The 21,521-nt window shown below is 38.5% G+C and overlaps 1 protein-coding gene across 11 annotated transcripts in view; it reads right to left on the bottom strand.

Annotated features, from left to right (window-relative positions):
• LOC110972002 (golgin subfamily A member 6-like protein 22) overlaps positions 1 to 16,331 on the bottom strand; it is a 162,133-nt gene extending 145,802 nt beyond the window's left edge. For 2 of the 11 annotated variants that reach the window (XR_007939710.1, XM_051943900.1), the window contains exons 1-14: positions 11,962 to 14,635; positions 10,699 to 11,040; positions 9,346 to 9,636; positions 9,135 to 9,260; positions 8,866 to 8,981; positions 8,034 to 8,138; positions 6,915 to 7,016; positions 6,714 to 6,818; positions 6,443 to 6,493; positions 5,937 to 6,047; positions 4,966 to 5,052; positions 4,638 to 4,742; positions 3,374 to 3,427; positions 1,627 to 1,731 (exon numbers count right to left, since the gene is read on the bottom strand). Coding sequence is in view for 10 of the 11 variants with exons in the window: in XM_051943900.1 (XP_051799860.1) it covers positions 1,627 to 1,731; positions 3,374 to 3,427; positions 4,638 to 4,742; positions 4,966 to 5,052; positions 5,937 to 6,047; positions 6,443 to 6,493; positions 6,714 to 6,818; positions 6,915 to 7,016; positions 8,034 to 8,138; positions 8,866 to 8,981; positions 9,135 to 9,260; positions 9,346 to 9,636; positions 10,699 to 11,040; positions 11,962 to 12,046 (1,785 nt within the window). In the remaining variant the exon portion in view is untranslated. Of the gene's footprint in view, positions 1 to 1,626; positions 1,732 to 3,373; positions 3,428 to 4,637; positions 4,743 to 4,965; positions 5,053 to 5,936; positions 6,048 to 6,442; positions 6,494 to 6,713; positions 6,819 to 6,914; positions 7,017 to 8,033; positions 8,139 to 8,865; positions 8,982 to 9,134; positions 9,261 to 9,345; positions 9,637 to 10,698; positions 11,041 to 11,961; positions 14,638 to 14,733; positions 14,789 to 14,871; positions 14,908 to 15,788 lie in introns of those variants that run through there. The other 9 variants (XM_051943898.1, XM_051943901.1, XM_051943893.1 and 6 more) reach the window with 8 other exon arrangements.
• Between the last annotated feature and the right edge of the window lie 5,190 nt (positions 16,332 to 21,521).

Below are 21,521 nucleotides of genomic sequence, written 5' to 3'. Positions count from 1 at the left end.
TATCCTCTCAGTATTCTGGTCTTCTGGATGAAAATCCTGTTGCTGACTTGTGTCTTCAACTCTTCATGTTCATTTTTGTGGCTCTTTCAAGTTTTTGAGGTTTAAGTCAGGACTTTGGGGAGACCAGTCTAGAACCTTCATTCTATTCTGATTGAACCATTTCTTTACCACGTCTGATGTGTGTTTAAGCTCATTGAAACATCCAACTGTGTCCAAGATCAACCTTCTGGTGCTGATTTGAGGTTTTCCTGAATAATGTGGAGATGATCCTCCTTCTTCATTGTTCTGTTTACTTTGTGTAAAGCTCCAGTTCCACAGAGCATGATACTGCCACCACCATGCTGGATGGTAGGTCTGGTGTTCTTGGGTTAAAGGCCTCATCTTCTTTCCTCCAAACATATTTCTGCTCAGTTTTTCTTCCATCTGACCTCAGAACTTTCCTCCAGAAGGTCTTTTCTTTGTCCATGTGATCAGCAGCAGACTTGAGTGGAGCTTTAAGGTTCTGCTTCTAGAGGAAGAACTTCCTTCTTCATGGATCCTCTCAGCTCATGTTGATGTCAAACCCTGTGGACACTGACAGCTGTGTTCCAGCAGCTTCTCATTCATTCACACCTGCTTTCTGATGATTCTTGCTTGTCTCTTGACCATCCTGACCAATGGTCTCTCAGCAGCAGGTGATAGTTTGTGTTTTCTTCCTGATGGTGGCAGTAACACAACTGGACCATGAACTTTATACTCATAAACTATTGTTTGCACCAACAGCTTCTGGGGTTCAGAGAGTTCACCTGAACTGACAAATGAACACCTCAAAGTGGGATTCTTCAAAGGGGTCTTTACAACAATAAGATTTCTTAAAAGAATAAAATATGATCACCAATCAAAACAGATTGTGTGTAAAAAATGAGAATGTAGTTTAGTGGTAACAGGAAGAAAACTGTTGCTTTCAGAATGATGGATTGTGGATGTTTCTGCAGTGGAAGTGACACCACAATGTTTCCAAACTTTACTTCCTTTTACTGACCACTGATCACTGTTTCTGTTTAAAGTTAGTTTCATTAATCCTATCCACTATATTTTCCATCACAGTGAGACAGAGTTCAGTGAAAGTGTCAGTGATTTGATTTGAAAGAATGGTGAGTTTTACCTCTTCCAGACGACTGTTCAGAGTCTCATTTTTCTGTTTCTCCTGCTGGAGCTGATAGTAGGTTTCTGAATTATTTTCTCTTCAGCTGCAGGAAAAGAAAACACATTTTGTGATTTTCAGGTGTGAGACTGACAGTTTTTAGTTTTACAGAACACAAAAACACCCGACGGTTCATCTTAGAAGTGATGCAGTTACTGTGCAGTGATTCAGTTGTGAATGATTTGACATTTAACTGATTTTATACAGTTTTGTTGTAATTTCTGCTGTTAAACTATAACTGTTAGAATCTACAGTAGATCAAACTTTACATTTATTAAGAACTCTCCTTCCAGGGAGGATCTAAACTAACATCAGCATTCATCAATGCAGGTGATTTTTCTGTTTATGCAGGTGAAATCAGAGTTATTGAACCTTCATTGATATTTCAGACAAAAACAGGGTTTATTCAGTTACTTTACGAAGATTATGAACATTAGTTTTACCTCTTCCAGCTCATTCTTCAGGGTCTTCACCTCATTCTCAGCCTTCTTCTTTTCCTCTTTCTCCTGCTGGAGCTGATTGTTGGTTTCTGAACTTTTTCCCTCCAGCTGCAGGTGAAGAAAGACATGTTCTGATTTTAAGGTGTGACACTGATGGTTTTTAAGTTTATATAACAGAAAACACCCGATTGTCCGTCTTAAAAGTGATGCAGTTACTGTGCAGTGATTCAGTTGTGAATGATTTGACATTTAAATGATTTTACACAGTTTTGTTCTCACTTCTGCTGTAAACTGTAAGTGTATCCTCTCAGTATTCTGGTCTCCTGGATGAAAATCCTGTTGCTGACTTGTCTCTTCATGTTTTCAAGTTCATTTTGTGGCTCTTTCAAGTTTTTGAGGTTTAAGTCAGGACTTTGGGGAGACCAGTCTAGAACCTTCATTCTATTCTGATTGAACCATTTCTTTACCACGTCTGATGTGTGTTTAAGCTCATTGAAACATCCAACTGTGTCCAAGATCAACCTTCTGGTGCTGATTTTAGGTTTTCCTGAAAAATGTGGAGATGATCCTCTTTCTTCATTATTCTGTTTACTTTGTGTAAAGCTCCAGTTCCACAGAGCATGATACTGCCACCACCATGCTGGATGGTAGGTCTGGTGTTCTTGGGGTTAAAGGTCTCATCTTCTCTCCTGCAAACATATTTCTGCCTCAGTTTTTCTTCCATCTGACCACAGAACTTTCCTCCAGAAGGTCTTTTCTTTGTCCATGTGATCAGCAGCAGACTTGAGTGGAGCTTTAAGGTTCTGCTTCTAGAGGAAGAACTTCCTTCTTCATGGATCCTCTCAGCTCATGTTGATGTCAAACCCTGTGGACACTGACAGCTGTGTTCCAGCAGCTTCTCATTCATTCACACCTGCTTTCTGATGATTCTTGCTTGTCTCTTGACCATCCTGACCAATGGTCTCTCAGCAGCAGGTGATAGTTTGTGTTTTCTTCCTGATGGTGGCAGTAACACAACTGGACCATGAACTTTATACTCATAAACTATTGTTTGCACCAACAGCTTCTGGGGTTCAGAGAGTTCACCTGAACTGACAAATGAACACCTCAAAGTGGGATTCCTCAAAGGGATCTTATACAACAATAAAGATTTCCTTAAAAGAATAAAATATGATCACCAATCAAAACAGATTGTGTGTGAAAAATGAGAATGTAGTTTAGTGGTATAGGAAGATAATTGTTGCTTTCAGAATGATGGATGTGGATGTTTCTGCAGTGGAAGTGACACCACAATGTTTCCAAACTTTACTTCCTTTTACTGACCACTGATCACTGTTTCTGTTCAAAGTTAGTTTCATTAATCCTATCCACTATATTTTCCATCACAGTGAGACAGAGTTCAGTGAAAGTGTCAGTGATTTGATTTGAAAGAATGGTGAGTTCTTCTTAAAAAAAAAATCACCAACAAGTTGTTCAACAAGGTTTAGATCAGGTGAAATAGTCTGATAACAATATAATATAATATAATATAATATAATACCGGCTGGTCAGTAACACATGAACACAGAAGGAAACATCATCAGTTTAATCTTTGCTGCACTGGAACCTGAGTTTAGTTTGTTATTTCACGTTTGTAATTAGTTTTTATTAAGATTTGATGTTTTCATGTTTGTAGCAACAAATCAGTTTCATTTGAAAAGACACAGAAAAGAGATGACAGCAGATAAACCTTGTTGTGTTCTGTGCTCACCTCTCTCTCAGTCTCCATCCACTTCTTCTCATTTTCCTTGAGCTTCTTCTCTAACTGGAGACAGAATAAAAAGACAGTTTATGTATTGAAGCACAGATACACATGACATGAATTCTGGAAAGATTCTTTCTTCTGATTGGTTGGAGACTCATTAAAAGCATGTTCATGTAACATAGCTGAGTTCTGCTTAAATCTCTGTTTCTGTAGCTTTAGATGGTGAGGAAGTTCTCCTCTGAACCAGCTGCTTGGAACATTCACTTTATCACCTTATTTTAATTCAGGTAACTCTGTCTCTCAAGAATGATGTTCATATTTAACTAAACTACATGTTTGATTCTCACTAATATGTTTCTAATCAACATCTTTTCTTTATTTCTTGTCAACCTGGTAACAGAGAAAATGGAGGAAAGTCTTCAAACATGTTCTGAAAGGTTCATATTTGAACCCAAATCATGGTGTTTTTCTAACTGCAGAGTTCTGGTTGCAGAAATGTAACCAAGTAGTGAATGAAAGTGAAACCAAAGTGTCAGAATAAAGGTTCCACATGGAACATGAATCCTGGTCTCCTGGATGAAAGTCCTGTTTCTGTTTTATGTCTTCTTCAGGAAACTTTGTGGCTCTTTCAAACTCTAAACTTTTCCTACAACGTCACAGTCTGAGAATTCTAGTGAGAAAATAGATTTGTGTGAAAAATGAGAATGTAGTTTAGTGGTATAGGAAGACAATTGTTGCTTTCAGAATGATGGATGTGGATGTTTCTGCAGTGGAAGTGACACCACAATGTTTCCAAACTTTACTTCCTTTTACTGACCTTCACTCATTGATTTATGCTCAAATTTCCATCCATCCATCATGTATACACCGCTTTATCCTCACTAGGGTTGTGGGGGGTGCTGGAGCCTGTCCCAACTGACCCTGGACAGGTCACCAGTCTGTCGCAGGACTGAAACTATGACATTTTGAACCACATCTTACGATGTTTTTTTGGCCCTTTTGTTGGCAGGAAGGCCCTTCAGTAGAATGTCATGAGCTGGATTTGAACCTCAGGTCTCTGATGCTGTTCTGTTTATCAGTGAACATCTTAAACAGTTGAGCTATCTGGGCACTGCTCAAATTTAAAGTTTATATTGAAAAAAATCATCATTTCCTTTCAAAGTTTACATCAATTCATTAATGTTTTCAACATTACATTATATCACAGTGAGACAGAGTTCAAGGGACATGTTGGTAATTTGATTCAGAAACTTTAGAGGGTGAGATTCACCTCTTTCAGATCATTCTTCAACATCTTCACTTTGTTCTCAGCCTTCTTCCTTTCCTCTGTCTCCTGTTGGAGGGGTTTGATGATGTCATCATATTCTTTCTTCATCTAAGGAGTGAAAACAGACATGAAGAAGTTCCAGGTGTGAGAAATGTTCATTGATTCACTGTTTTATAACACTGTGGTTCAGTGACAGAATAAAGGTTGGAGAAGATTCTCAATAGACAGAACAAAATAAAACTAATAACACAATAACAGAAGAAATCCTGATGTCAGAACTCTACAAAATGATGTTTAATTTCAACATAATCACCTGAACCTTGCTACTTACCAGTTTTTGCTCCTCAATCTGCAGTTCAGTCTCCATCTTCTGTTGATCATCCAGAAGCTCCTTCAGCTCAACTCGTTCTTCTTCACTCTGGAAGGAGAGAAAAGAGAAAGAGGAACAAAATAAGAGACATTCAGTTTACATATTTTATGACAAAATGATGTGTCAAATAAAAAATAAATAAAATAGAAAAAAACTCAGGAAAACTCATTGTTAGACCATGTCTCTTGGAAACACATTTTTATCTGGAACTAATTTTCAGCTGCAATGTGTTTGGTTAGAATCATGGATAATGATTCAGCAGAACAAATAAATGCCTTAAATACATGTTTCTGTAAGATCAGAATATAGAATTTTATAGCTTGGAGGAAACACAGCCTGCAGTGCAACCTTGTGTCTGAGAAAATATGTTTTTATGCAAATAAACAGTGATAGCAAAAACTAAAACTACGGAAATGTAACTGAGATGAACTTTTCTAACAACATGAGGAACTCACAGATAACCTACTTTTTCCTTCCAAAACATCCAATCCTGCAGTAAAATCTTCACCTGTAGTGATTACTTCATTATTAGACTTAGTTTGTGGAAAGACTTCAGACACAACATGTTGATTTATAAATAACTAAAACCAGCATCTTTCTCTGACTTCAACCAACTGAAGTGAACCAGAGACTGTCTGAATGTGAACTCTGGTCTCTGTAAACCCTCCATCCACCCCGACCTCCTCCTGACACTAAAAGATGCCTCTGAACACAACCCAGTCACTGATGATGGTTGAACCAAGAAAACTAGAATATAAGAGAAGTTTAAAAGGTCATTTGTAGGACGCTGGTTCCTCAGTGTGATGTCCTGACATGTGACCTGAAGAATTCTGATTCAACAGAACATAGAAATCAGTAAATTCAGTAGAAAATAAAGATTTTAGATCACAGAGAACAACAAAGTAGGATTCTGAATGTTTGAAAATATGAACCTTCTTATCTTTGTTCTGGAACTCCATGTTCTTGGTCATCAGCTGTTTGTTGAGGTTTTCTATTTCTGTCTGTATTCTCTTCTCATCTTCTTTCTTCTTCCATTTTCCTGACTGCACATAAAGACCCATGATTGAACATAAAATACAAAAAAATCAAGTAAGCTTTTGATAAATCCTGAATACCACATGATAAATTCTGGTGTGTTCTTGTAGAAATTCTCTATTTCAGTGTCTAAAGTGTTTTTCAGTCATGTGGACAGAAACATTTTCCTTCAGTGTTTCATGTCTCTGATAGACTGAATATAAAAATCTCTCTGCTGCTCTCTGACTTTGTTAAAGTCATTAAGTGTTGTAAAATAAATAACCAGCAGAGAATCCAGCAATGAGACATTTTATGTTAAAATAATGGACATATCATAATATTGAACCTATTAGTGATGAGATTTATCAATAAATGACTGTTTTCTAATGGTGGTGGAACTCAGAGTGTTTTATTGTGATTATACCGAAAAAGAAAGCCGGAAAAACTTTGCTAACTCTTCTCTGATTGTCTTCAGCTGTGAGGAAAGAGGAGAGAAAAAGAAAGACATGATTATCATGTTACAGCAGAACCACAATCATACAACCTAATAATGTAACATACAGTCAATGGACTGAATATGAGAATAAAACTTCAAGACAGATGATGGAAATGATGTTTTCTGATCCAGTTCCTCAGACAGCAGAGATGTTCAGGTTTCTTTATAAATACAGATGAATTAAGACAAATAAATAAACCTCTGTAATCTTGGTGTCCAGGTCTTTATTTAGGTTCTGCAGATCATCCTGAATCTTCTTCTTCTCCTCCTGGAGACTTTGCAGCTCAGTTTGTTTGTTTTTAACCTGGAAGAACAACCAGAAGGTTTAGATGTCTGATTTTTCTCCACTCCATCTGGACCTGATATTTTAGTGATGACAGTTTATAAATGTTTATTTAACCTCAGTTTTCTTCATGTCCAGCTTCTCTTTCAGTCTCTGTATCGCATTCTCAGCCTCCTTTCTCCTCTGCTGCTCCTTCTGATTCAATTCTTCCTCCTTTAACTGAGAGACATGAACAGAGATGAGATGTTAAACATCATTTTCGTTGGACAAATTACTGGAGATACTTGACAATTAAACATATTTTCTACTTTTAGTTTGATATCCATGAAATCTGAAATTGTTCTTCATGTCCACAAGAGTCCAAGTTTTGGTTCATCAGACTTCTTCCTACAGAAAACACTGTCACCTCTATTCAGTGGAGACATGACGACAAATTCCTGCTTTTCCTACATTTGTCTGTGCAGCAGTTCATATTCAGTCAACTGCCAAAGTTACGAGGCTCCAAGCAGATTTCTATACACACATTCATGCATGTACAAGAAAACAAACAGTGTTCAATTCAAATTCTAGTCATCAGGAAAGTACGAGGAGATTCTACACCGTAATTAATCATTGAAACAGTTGTAATTAAAGTAGCTGATGGAAGATTTAAAGGTATTTTGATTTATACATTTTTTCATTTTTGGTTCAGGTAGGAAGTTCTAAATTCTCCAGAAGTCTCGTGTTATGTCCATCCACTGTGTTATAAACACTTCAGGAATAATCACATTGACACAATGCTACAGTCTGATCCATAAGTAGCTCCTAAATCCTATAAAAGTCCAAAGTTACAGCTTTTCAGAAACATCCAGAGGTCCTGTGTTCTTCTGTGTTCAGTATGAAAATCAATACAATCATCTAGTAGAAGACCAAATGATTTATTATAGAATCAGTAGAAGAACATGAGAGTCCACATCAGTCAGAAACCATCAACTGTTTTTTTCTCTACTTACTTTAATTTTGAAGTTTCAACAGTGAGCAGCTTCATCTTACTCAATCTTTACTCTTTAACTGAATTAAACTTTTTCTCCTCCACTGTCCAGATTCTTTACTTGTCTTCCTGTCAGAGCTTGAATACTGACGTCTGATCTGCTTTAGAGACACAAACCTTCTTCCTTTATTCCATAATTGTGGGTTTACATCAAGCCTGACTTCACTTTCTGCCATCACCTGAACTCACATGATGGTGAGATTTACCTTTTCCAGCTCATTCTTCAGGCTCGTCACTTTGTTCTCAGCCTTCTTTCTTTCCTCTTTCTCCTGGTGGAGCTGTTTGATGATGTCATCATATTCTTTCTCCATCTAATGAGTGAAAACAGACATGAAGAAGTTGTGAAAAATGTTCATTGATTTTCTCTTTTATAACACTGTGGTTCAGTGACAGAACAAAGGTTGGAGAAGAAGATCCTCAATAAACAGAACAAAATAAAACTAAAGAGACAATGACAAAAGAAATCCTGATCTCTAAACTCAACTACATAATGTTTAATTTGAGATCATGAGTTAAACCTTTTTAGTTTCCATGTTTTCCTCCAGAATCTACAGTTCAGTCTCCATCTTGTGTTTTTCATCCAGAAGCTGCTGTTTCTTTACATACAACCATTAACTTCTTTTTACTGCTTCTTTGACTCCTGCTCTTTAGTTACTGATCGTCTGTTCAGGTTCACACTCTGGTTACAACAAATATGTCGCTATTAAATACAAACTTGTGAGTTTCTATTGAATATAAATTTTCTTTTATCTCCACTGAAGTTTGCTAAAGCTGTTGTTCTTCTCTGTTTCTGTATTGAACCACTTCCTCTGTTCATTGATAAACTCCATCTGGTTTTTCTTCTCCACTGTCCAGATTCTTTACTTGTCTTCCTGTCAGAGCTTGAATACTGACGTCTGATCTGCTTTAGAGACACAAACCTTCTTCCTTTATTCCATAATGTTCGTTTTCATCAAACTTGACTTTACTTTCTGTCATCTCCTGATCTTGGTGTCTTTCTTCATCTACCAGCAGTCAAACTTCTGTTTCTTTACTTACTCGTTTGCTCTCTGGTTGCTTTTTATTTTCCAAAGTCTTCATTGATACTGTGTTATCTGACATGAGCTCCACACCTTCTTCAGATTTAACCTGAACATCTTTTCTTCTTTTGGTCCCTTTGAGAAAATAAAATAATTGGTATTTAAATATAGAAATGATGATAATGCAGACAGCTGTATATAATAAAATGACACCTCTCATGTCACAATTTCCATTAAAATCTCAATATTTTGTAAGGGTCAAGAGTTTTTTATTGACATGTGACTTACTGTTTTGTCTTCGTGTGTGGACAAAAAGAACAACTGCTAGAATTAACAGGATGATAGAAACAACCAAACAAACAGCCGAACCAACTATGGTGGAGGTGTTACTGGACTGGAAAATAAAGAAATCATCTGAAACGATAAAACATGGAATAACCTGGCATTTATAGGAAACCGAACCATAGATTTTCTCAACTTAGATACAAATAACAGTTACCTGGAACATGGATCTGTGTCTCTCTGCTCTGGTTGATGTTGTTCTGCTGGACTCTGCAGGTGAACTTGTTGCTGTGTTTCTTCTCCACAGTCACTCTGCTGCTGACAGTATAGAGGTCATCAGGACCTCTGACTGTCTCTGTAGGTCCAGCAGAGAGGAGGTTTCCATCACCGTCCAGCCACAACACCTCAGGCTCTGGATACCAGCCTGCAGACTCACACTGTAACTCCACTCCTCCCTTTCCATCAACTCCTGCTAAAGTGGTGACAGGCTGAGGAACAGCACCTGAAACTGAACAAGAAGCACATTTAAAACAGGAGTCAGTCACTAAATGAATGATGCAGAGTTCATCATTACATGTGGTAAAGAATGCAACGTTTTAAAATCAATCATTCAGTGTCTTTAGCCTGCACCTTCAAGACATAACAGATAAGTTTTGTTTGTGTTTTTTTACTGTTTTACCATTAAACTCCATTGGTTTCTAAATTGTTTAATACATAGAACAATGGAGCTTGCTTATTTTAGCCTTCAAGATATATATTTTTCATCGTTAATGGTAATATTAGAGAGAATTAATTTCATCTTTAAGTGACAAGATCCAACCAGTAGCTTTTCAGGGCAGCGTCCCTTCAGTCAATACGTACATATTTCACCAAGAAATGACTTTCTGCTTCTACTGATGTGGTAGGAACACATATGCAAAAGTACAGAATGTCTGAATACACCCCACATGTTCTTGCATTGGTTGCTACATGTAAATTTGGAAATTCAAATTCATTGTGGGCAATGAATAAACCTTTTATTGTGCATGGAGCTACAGGAAGAGCTCTGCCTGGTCCATCACTTTTTCTTAGTCTTCACAAATCAAACATACAAGTGAAAAATTCTAGTTCTGTCCAGTGACCAAGAATATAACAATGACTGACTGTGGTGCCTTTAGAGCAATGTTTGTCAATGTGAATCCTCCCTAATAAATACACCAATGAATGCATGCTTAACTGCTGGACCAAAAACTGTAACATCTCCCCAAAAGGATATTTTAAAAGTCTGTAGAAGATATTAAATTCTGGTGAGTTTTTCAGCAATTTTTTAAAGTAGAAATTAGTGTGCATTTTATCTGGCAGAGTTGATGGTTTCTGAAGAAGCTATAAAGTGGTAAAGAAAGTGTGACAGGAGGTATGTAACATTACTGCTCAAAAAAAAAAAGCTTTTCATCTTTACTGTGCAAATCTTCCCCAGTTATGTACCATCTTAACTGAGAAAATGTTTATCTAAACATGAACAACTTGATATCAAAACTTGAAAATGATGTAAGAAGTATTCACACATACACCAACTACTAGATCTACTGACCTACAACAAGATCCATGAAAGTGTCTTTATTTAGCTCAATAGTAAAACATCTGTATCTCCCTGCATCAGTTGGTTTCACTTTGGAGATCTTCAATGAAATGTTTCCATGCTTCAGTTCATCAATGAACATTGATGTTCTCCCTTTGTAAGACGGATTTTTCATTTTTTCAAGGTCATGACCGCTACGTGACACATAGATGAATCTGGGGTTGAGGTCAGGTCTGGCCCACTCCACCGTCACGGTCGTAGCATCGTATGCAGGTTCCAGATAACATGGCAAAATGATGTCATCTCCAAATGTTGCCACTATTGGCTGAGATGGACCGATTACCTGAGACTGACCTGGAAAGGAAACGATTTGTATTAGTTTCTGAGTAGGAACCAGAAAGAACTGAACCTTAACACTACTTTCAAGTCTGCAGTGAAACCTAAATGTAGGTGAGCTGGGTGTTTTCTCTTTAGTTATTTCAGATCTCTGTCTTAATGCAGATTTTACAACATTTTTTCTAAATAAATGCACTAAAACCAAGCAGCAGACTTCTTAGACTGAAAAATGAAGACAATGTAGGAAATGCTAAAAACTGCAGTTCCTCAACTGTCCACTTGAGGCTGACTCCATAAGTGATTTGATCCCCATAGAGCCCATGTTACAATGTCCAACTTCACACCATAAATAACCATGTTTACAGCCTGGTACAAACAACAGGTTTGGTTTCTATAGCTAAATAAAACTATACTCCATCCATTGGATAATGTTAAAGAGATGTGTCACCTATTCATAAAGATCCTTCTGCCTGAAGTTAGTAAGCGAACACTTAATATTGTTAGAGCTGCATAATTTACACTTCAATAACTGAAAAGGAGCAACAGTTAAGCAATGAAATAAATGGAAAACACTGGCTGTGTGATCAATATATGGTTCCTCAAAACATCATTGAAAATGCAGTTTAGTTGTGTGGAACTGTAATTTTTGAGAGACAAAGCTGACAAGCAACTCTTTTCACACAAAGCATGAACAATTAATCCATTCATTTAATAAATATACTGATTCTAAAAGATTGAATCCACTGTTCAGTAACATATTTTGTATCACATCTGTACATATCTATGTGTAAGCATGTTGTCATGTTTCACTGTGCTTCATCTTTATTTGGCTGCTGTAAAATGTGGATTCACGAGTGAGGGATCAACAACGTTGATCGTATCTCATCCAAAGAATAAAGATGATCTTAAATCACTTAATTGTACTTGTGTGGAAGTTACCTTTGCAAAAGTGTGTGAGGAAAAGACAGAAGAGCAGAGCAGTGATGGTAGATTGAAGCAACAATCCAGTCTTCTGAAGAAACATCCTGCAGTTCTAAAAGTGGACAGAAACCATGAAAACAATGGAAACCATTACAAAGAACAGTGTTTGGTGTTTATTGGAGATCAGTCGTCTATTCTGTCATGCCCTCCTGCTTCAGCGAGCTGACTAATCAGCCGCATAACGATAAGCGGCTGCGCTGAGGACACAGCCGGCTTGAATCTCCAATCAGCGTAGCGTATAAAGCCTGCCTCTCACTGCCACTCCAATGCTGCATCATTTCACCACCTTCCCTGGCCACGACTCACTCCGCCATCTCCTGCATGCTGCCTCTCGGACTCTGTCTCCCCTTTTGGACGATCTTATCTGTTTCCCTGCCATTGCCACATACCTTCCCTTGACTCAGACAACTCGGCTCCTCTTCCGCCTCCCAATCAGAGCTGGGGGCTCTTTGGCAGGGGTTTGGGCCGACGGGCATCACAAAGGAGCCCAGGAGAAATCACCCCACTAACACGTGAACATGCACACAAGCACACCTTAGTGAAGAATCAAAACAAAACCAGGGGATGAGCAGCACGTCACACAGGAAGAAATGATACCCTGCTGTCACACATGCACACAAACATTAAAATAAGCAGCAAGTAGGACAATTGTCAGCAGCCACAGAGACAAGCCGAGGCAGCTCAACACAAATACCAGCCTGAAAGAGGACAAAGCCGACCAACGGCGTCGGCAAAACAAACCCGCCAAGGCAAAGCAAACCCACGAAGGCAAAGCAGCAGCGTTTCCTGCGTCTGATCCAGCGTAGCTAGCACAGCTCCAGACAAACAGTGGCTACGCCGGTCAGTGCATCGGTCCAGAAGGAGAGAACAGGGAACGACCGCAGCCAAAGTAACAGCCTAAAATGACAAGCTGTTATATGAATGTGTAACCCTGAGAAAAATACAGTTGGCTTTACTGTTTATTGCACTGTTTGTTTACTTGTTAAGTTTATGTACAATGTTTGTTTGTTTTTTTTATATAAGAAAGTGACTGAGGTGAACTGTGTTTTGGGGTGGTTGTCATGACTCAGTTTAGCCACCAGAGGGCACTTGGTATACAAACAGCCTGCAGTTCTTCAGACAGGTGCATTGCATGCTGGGGCAGAGACACTTTGGCTAAGAATGTGGTAATGATATAGCGAAGATAACTACGAGTGAAATTGAAGATATTTTGGAGGATAAAACTGTTCATTTTCTTTGAGTGCGTGTGTCTGCCCGCTGTCGTTAGGAAGTGTCGGACCACTGTGACCGGGGAACCTTATTTCTTTTGGTCGTATGGCCGAGGACTCCGGTGAGTTACAGTTAGCACGCTAAGTTGCTAATTCGCGTTCGTATTTTTTGTTAGGTCATACTTCAGTAAGCAAGTATGCAAAGTTTTGTGTTTTGAATTGCATTTATTTTCATGCTTGGTGATTTTTATTGTGCTGTTCTGAACGTCACGTTCAGTGCTGGAACGTGTAGGACGTGTGGAAAGTGTAAGAAACATGATTGATGATGAGATAAGTGGATAGTTGTGTAACATGATTGATTAAGGCTGTTAATGAAACATATTATTGGGTCTGAAGTTTTATTTCTTTAGAGTAGAATGCACCATTTGAATGTTGTGCTTTCAGTATTGTGGTTACACATACCCCTGATTTCAGAGAATGAAAGATGAAATACTGTGCAGTTTATGATAATTGATTTCTTTCCTGCTGTGGCAGATTGTTTTTTTTTGTTGATGCTGGAATTCCATTCCAACACCTTTACAGTCCATTTCTGAGCTAAATGTTTTTAAATGCCATCTGAAAACGCATTTGTTCCGTGCAGCGTTTGACCCTTAGCTCCTTTTAGAACTGCGTGTTTCTTAAAATGTTTTTACTTTTTTTTTTTTTTTTTTTTACTCTGTTAAGCGCCTTGTGCTCCTTTTGGCTGTTGGAAGGCACTTTATAAATAAAATTTGATTGATTGATTTGACTGATTAAAGCCGTCCAGAGTCCCTGTTCAGTGTGAAGCAGGATCAGAAAGGATTTGGATTCATTGTCTTCGTCTACATCATCATTTTCATCATCTCCTTGATACGTGGAGGAGATAAGAGCACACTCACACACACTGTACCCGGGTAGTGCACAGCACATATACACCACACTGGACAGACTGACAGACATTGGACTGAGCAGCAATAAGCTGTGAAGGGACATTTTCCTTTCCTTTTATTTATTTTTTCTAATTTTATTGGGGATTTGCATACAACTGTGATTCTTCGTATTCTGTGCGTTGTCAGAATAAATACCTTGTGATTATCGTTGCAGTAACCTTCCCCTCGCTTTTTAGTGGAAAAATGATGACACTGGCAGCGTTGTTCAATATTACAGCAAACAAAAGAACACTTTCTGTCGTAGAAAGTCCATTTCTGTTCTCATATGAAACAGTAAAGGGTCCTAATATGCTACATGTTTGTTTGAAACTAATAGGCTGCTGTTCAAAAACACACAAAAAAATTAAAGCTTCGACAGTAATTACACTTCAACTGTCTCTAACATCCAATCTATGGAGACAGTTTTTCTACTGAGACTTTAAAATGAACTTAATAGTTTCTTGAATTATCTAAATTAATTATCATCTTCTGACAGATGAAACAGAATTTAAGACCTAATAAGAGTTAGATGAAAAATGAAAAGTAGAAAAAACTGAAGTTAGAAGTTGACATACCTGTTGTTCGGTGTCTCGCTCATTTCAACTGACTGCAGCTCCGAGACTGAAAAGTCTGTAAATCATTGACACCATTATAGCTCTTATCAGTGTCTATGAGATAAAATCTGGATTGTAAATGATGTTGACTGAACAAACCTTCAAATGTACTGACATTATATCTCCTCACAGATTCTGTTGGGTTGTTTTCATTGATTTAAATGTAAAAGAAAGTCACAATTAAAGTCACGTAAAAATGAAAGTCAGCAGTCCTCGATGATAATGAGAGTGGAAACTACAAGGACTGAATTAGTGATTTACAAATGAGTGTGTACTTGTTAAATATTAAACAGCTTATTGAGGATAATTTTACCAAGAGTTTAGTTTTAGTGTCTTTGTAAATGACTGCCAGGTGACTGATCACCTTATGAAATAATAAAACTGCTCTAAAACTACTGATAATGGTGAGACTGTTTCTTTGTTGTCACATAAACAAAGTAAATGTAGAACATTCATTAGGTTGTTGTTTGGTTTGATGTGTTGGTGCAGGTGGCAGAATATTAAGTCATTTTTGAAACAAATGTTAAACATTTACACACAGTGAGTGAACCATAAAAATTAAAAAGAAATAAAAATTGTAAAAAAAACAACAACAAAAAAAGCAAACAGAGTGCCGGTAGAAAGGAGTAGATGTAGAATTTGAATGCTGTGTCTGCAGAATGTTGCATAATATGAAGCTTTACGTTGGTTCAGACAGGTATGGAGTCAGATCGTCACAAAGCCATTTTCTGGAACACATTTCCTCTGAATGCCACCAAATAAAAATAAAAATAAGCGTGCACTTTAACTGGCAGAATTGATGGTATCTGACGAAGCTATAAAGTGGTACAGAAAAGCATGACATGAGTCACATAACTTGCCTTTCTAGTCATAATCTTTATTGTGTAAAACTTCTCCAGTTACGTATCTTAATCAACTGAGAAATTGTTTCTTGTCTGAACATGCATAACTTGATATCAAAACTTGAAAGTGATGTAAAACTATTCACACATACACCAACTACTAGATCTACTTACCTACAAGATCCATGAAAGTGTCTTTATGTATCTCAATAGTAAAACATCTGTATCTTCCTGCATCAGCTGGTTTTACTTTGGAGATCTTCAGTGAAATGTTTCCATGTTTCAGTTCATCAATGAACATCAATGTTCTCCTTTTGTAAGCCGGATTGTGACGGCCACAGGACTTGGGGTCAGTATGTTTGTCTTCCTGTGTCCTGTCTCTGCTTTCCATTTTAGATCCTGGACTGCCTGTCCCTCCCTCCTCTCAGCTCTGCTGTTCAGCAGAGCAGCAGATCCTTCTGCCTGCCCCTCCCTTTCATTATTCAGGATTGGCTTCACCTGCTGGGGGTCTTTAAAAGCAGGTTGAATCCAAGATGGCTTTTTTCTCCCCTCCCGGACGGCGGGTGCCTGCCAGGCACTCTTCTTGATTTTGGTTTGGATTTGATTATGTTGGGTTTAGCCTGGGTTATTTCTTGGTTGAGTTCTTTAATAAATTAATTTTATTATTTAAAAGTTGTCACTGTGTCGACCGCCCTTTTTTGTTATGCTCTACAACGAGCTGGGCATAACAGAATTTTTCAGTTTTTCAAGTTCCTGACCGCCTTGAATGACTCAGATTGGATTGGGTTCAAGAAACCTGATCAATGCATCTGTAATTACAGCATTATCTCTGTTATTTCACAGCCACACATCACGTGATCCTATTTACAAATTACTAGGGCTCCCAGCAGCTCTGCATCCTCCACAGTAGCTCCGTGTTGTTTGAGGTCACCCGCAACGATGTCGAACCATCGGGTGCGGGGCTTGCCTCGTGGTCATGTGCAGCCTGCGGTCTTCGGGTCAAACTGGAGAATGGCTCTTGTCAGATGGTCAGGAGGAAGGCGGAGGACATGACCGAACCAGCGGGTGCGATGTTGCGCGGCCAAGCAAGATGCTCTGGGCTGGCAGGTGTGAGCTCTAAGGACTGTGTTGGAAACCTGCTGGGGCCACCTGATGTTTCCGATGGTTCTGAGAGCCCTGCTATCACAGCCATCTATTCTTTCAGCCAGAGTTTCATTTAAGGGCCATGTATCCGAGCCATAAAGCAGGATAGAGAGTACTACTGAGTTGTAAATACGGAGCTTCGTTTTGCGTGAGACAGTCTGGTGCCCCCAGAGTGGTTTCCAGAGAGACTGCAGAGCCGATGATGCCAGGGCTCTTCTGCGAGTAATCTCTGGTTGTAGGTCCCCGTTGTTTGTCACTATGGACCCCAGATACACAAAGTTCTTGACAGGCTCTACGATGTCATTGCCAAGCCGCAGAGGAGGTGGGTCCGGTCCAACATGCATGAACTTGGTTTTTGTCCAGCTCACTTGGAAGCCCAGCCACTCTGCCTCTTCACTATATGTGCCCAGAGCATCTCTCAGTTGGCTGTAGGATGTACTGAGCAGGACGGTGTCGTCAGCGTACTCCAGGTCAGTCAGATGGTAGCTGCCGAGGGACACTCCAGGGACCAGCTCACAAACCCTGGACGTCAGATGGTCAATGATGCAGTTGAATAGGTCAGGAGCAGCCACACAGCCCTTGTGAACGCTGCTGGAGATGGGAAACCAGTCGGAGTCTCTGCTGTTAACATTGCAACTTCAGTGTTAACTTTTACAGTAAATCAACCTTTAATTCTTCCGTTCTAAAGACATTTATAGATGTAAAGTCAGGTTTTCTTTTTTATGTCTCTGTTGTACTGATTTAGCTGCAGCACATTACTGGAAATGAAATTAAAAAATAACACAATCCTGTATGTGGCCCATTCTACTGAATTTGTCCAAAGTGCAGGGTTGGAATTTTTTTAAGTGTTTTTTTTCCCCAAAACTTTGTCCATACATATGTTGTACCATATCTAAGGTACATATATCTTGTATAGTGCAGTCAATATTCATATTTTAATTTCTGCCTGTTCTTGAAATGTTTATTCCTCTCCCAAAATGTGTCACAACTGAAACATAGCAACACACTGCAATAAAAGGTATTATATTAATTGTTCATATTGTACTTCCATGCCCCCTCTAAAGAATATTTTTACAAATTTTTCTTGAAGGGTTTTACAACAAAATTAATAAAAATGATATTTTAAACATTTTTCAAAGTTCAATTTCTGAGACTCATCAAAATCAAAACTTCTAACATGTCTTACATTGGGAATATTATGAACACAAATGTTTATAATCAATCAAATGAAGTAATTTATTATCAAAGACATTTATTTTGAAGGCCAGCATTAGCCTACTCAAACATCACAACGCATCTACTGTAACATTACTTAAAACATCTCTTTAAAAAAAAATACACACACCAGAAAGTGTTATGCAAGAACTTTAACTTAAAACAAAACAAACAACTTCCTAAGAATAACATGGTGAACACCCTTGGGCTAAAAATGCAGTTTTTCAAATATTTTGGTGAACACGCTTGGGCTGATTTGGACATGCCTGGCCGTGACCTTTTCTGGTGGAGGGATCAGGGTGATGACCTTGTCCGCAGTGTACCAGATCTTGTCCTCCATTCGCGGTCAGAAAAAGCGGTTTTGCCCAATTTTGTGCATGACTTTGACCTCCAGGGAACCTGCAGATGAGGGGTAAAATATGTGTTAGAATTAGAAATACCATGCAAACTAATAGTGAACAGTGAAATAGGAGAGAAAACCAAAAACATGTACAAATCACCTTCTGTGATGTCTTCAATGATTCCAGGATATGGATCATTGTCATATGTGACAACACACCATTTTCCAACAAGGTCTTCAATGATATCGTCAATTGAACAGAGAGTCCCTTCACACCCAGAGCTCAAGGTGGAATGGCTTCCCTCTTCAGGGCTGTTGGTTCAGCTGTTCCACCATCTCTTCCAGGCTGTGCTGGTGATCCAATGTTGATGGACGACAGTTGGAAACAGGGACAGATGGCCTCTCTAAGAAAATATAAAATAAACCTTTAATAATCCCAGGTGAGGGGAAATTTGGTTTTGCCACAGCAACAGAGAATGTACTGAAATACAAGATACCAATACAGTACATGATGAATAGTACATAGAAACATGTACACAAAAAATCTAAATACACAATATCAATATCGGTCTACACAAAATACAATAATACAATAATCAGGACACAAGTTATGTCATACCTGTTGCAGAAGCAGCTGAGCACTCTATAATGGATTGCGCTAGTGCTCTCACATGAACTCTCAATCTCTTTCTGTCTTTTCAAAAACACCCTGTGCTTTCGTTGCCTTTTATTCCAGGATCTTCTGACCTTCCTTTGCTCCAGGGCAGATAAATCGCTGATAGCTTTCACCTTTCCTTCTTCCTTTCTCTTTCTTTCCTTAAATGCTCTTGATACTTCTCTGGGTCATCTCTCACTCTTTGTCTGTATTCTCTCAGCCTCTCTGCTGCACTTTTTCTGCTTTGTTTTGCCATATTGGTGTTTTGTTCATTTCTCCCTGTTCCTTTCTCCTGGTGTTGTATAATTTAAAACATGAATCAGCATTATCTACATGTTTTAAGCGGTAATAATGATCAAACATTGACTTAAATAAGTGGACCATTACATGTTGTCACAACCGAAACGATTGTGTCACAACCGAAACTCTACCATCTGTTTTGGTTGTGACTGTTTCAGTTGTGACAATTTTAGCTAATTTTAGCTAATAGCTAACAAATGCTACTACGCACATGGCCGGCAAATGGCTGTTTGAACAGGTGTACACACATAAAAACATAATATGTTGCATTAAACCTCCAAAAGTTTACCTAATTGCAGAGAATATGTGTTTGGTAGTGACAATTAAAAATGTTCCAGACAGATTTTCAGATTTTGGAACACGTTTACTCCAAAATGATGAGCGGTAACTACTCACCATGATGCCATGAGGTAGAGGGATGCTGAGTCTCTGCCTGATCAAAAATGCAGGGGTGTGGCTAAAAACCAGGCTCAACCTATGTGGTAAAACTATCTGTGTTTCGGGCGTGACATGAAAGCGTGGGACAGTATTTTTTGAATGATCTTTTTCAATTAAAAAAATAAACCCACAATACATCCAAATCTTTTCAATGCTGTTTAAAAGAAATCAACAAGACATTTTAAAAAACATCATTGAAAAAAAATACAAAATTGTTTTAAGTATTATTTTCATAGGTCGAAATTTAGGGCTTAGGGGTTGGGACAACCATTTCCCAATAGAAAGTACACTATAAATGATGATTTTGTATATATTTATTTATTAGCTTATTACTATCTATTTGCTGTTTTGTGTGTTAAATAGATCATAACAGAATCTTAGTAAATATGTAAAGTCTGAATTCTTAATTGTTTTGTTACATAGTTTGTTTAGTGTGGGACCACAGTTTGGACAAATTCGGTAGAATGGCCCATATAGAGACAATTGGGTTTTACAATGAAACATAAGTTTTCTGGTTTGTGTTGTTTGTATTTGTCAGGATGTTTTCCAAACTGATGGAATCATGAATTCTATAAAGTACAGACAGATTTCATTTCATGATGCTGTTCCTTCTGAACTGGAAACTTGATTAGAAACTGATCCAACTGTTGCAGCAAAATCCTGTTTGGAGACAAAAACAGCTGATAAAACCCTGAATGTGTCCAGACCTGAATATTATAAAAACTATGAGATCAAGCAGACAGAGAAACAAAATAAAAACAGTTCAAGTCCAAAGAAGAACTCTGTTAAGTGAAAGAAGATTTATTAAATGAAGTACAAGATCACTGAAGAAAACCTGAAGACAGTCGACACATGAAGTTTGAAGAACAGCAAAAGGAGGTTAAACTAAAAACTGACTTTAACTTGTAGAAAACATTTTGTTCTGATTGTTTTAATGTTGTACATATTTCTGGTCTTTTCTTGTTTTCTGCCGAGGGACACTCCAGGGACCAGCTCACAAACCCTGGACGTCAGATGGTCAATGATGCAGTTGAATAGGTCAGGAGCAGCCACACAGCCCTGGTGAACGCTGCTGGAGATGGGAAACCATTCGGAGTCTCTGCTGTTAATATGGACACAGCTCTGTGCGTTGCTGTTAAGCAGCTTAAACAGGGCAACGATCTTAGGTGGTGCTCCGAGGGCCTGTAGGATGCGCCACAGTGAGGTATGGCAGACGGTGACAAAGGCAGCCTTCAGATCAATGTATCCGATGTGCAGGTGACTTACAAACTGCATTGTTAAAATTGTGATTTGACATTGTTTGCATTCAATGTCTCTGTGGTCACATCAATATTGTTTTAAGATCAATTGGCAATAATTATGAATGTCTGTTTTAACCTAACTGTAGGAGCTCTGATTGACCTCTCTTATAACTCAACACTGTCAGACTGCTGTCTGTTGAAACGTCTGCATCAACATGAGACCAAACAGGAAGAACAAACCCACCTCCCTCCCCCAACATCATAATGGAGCTCTATTTCAGTGTCACCCTCCTGCAGTCAGCTGCAAGTCAAAACCTTCTGTGGAGTTTTGTATTCGTACTGACAACAAGTTGAACTCTAGAATCTGTCTTCAATCTTGGACTAAAACACCTGTACATGCCCTCATCAGACAGCCTCACTCTGGAGAGTCTCAGCGACATGTTTCCCTGTTTCAGTCCATCGACGGACACCGAGGTTCTTCACAAGCATGACAGGTTTTGATCAACGAGATGATCTTCACTGTCCTGCCTCACATCACCAGTGATGCTGATCGATGCCTCCACAAGTTGATGTTG

The sequence above is a fragment of the Acanthochromis polyacanthus genome, chromosome 23, assembly GCF_021347895.1.
Source record: "Acanthochromis polyacanthus isolate Apoly-LR-REF ecotype Palm Island chromosome 23, KAUST_Apoly_ChrSc, whole genome shotgun sequence".
NCBI classification, from domain to species: domain Eukaryota; kingdom Metazoa; phylum Chordata; class Actinopteri; family Pomacentridae; genus Acanthochromis; species Acanthochromis polyacanthus.
The sequence above is the reverse complement of the archived record's forward strand: the minus strand, read 5'-3'. Positions and strand labels throughout refer to the sequence as shown.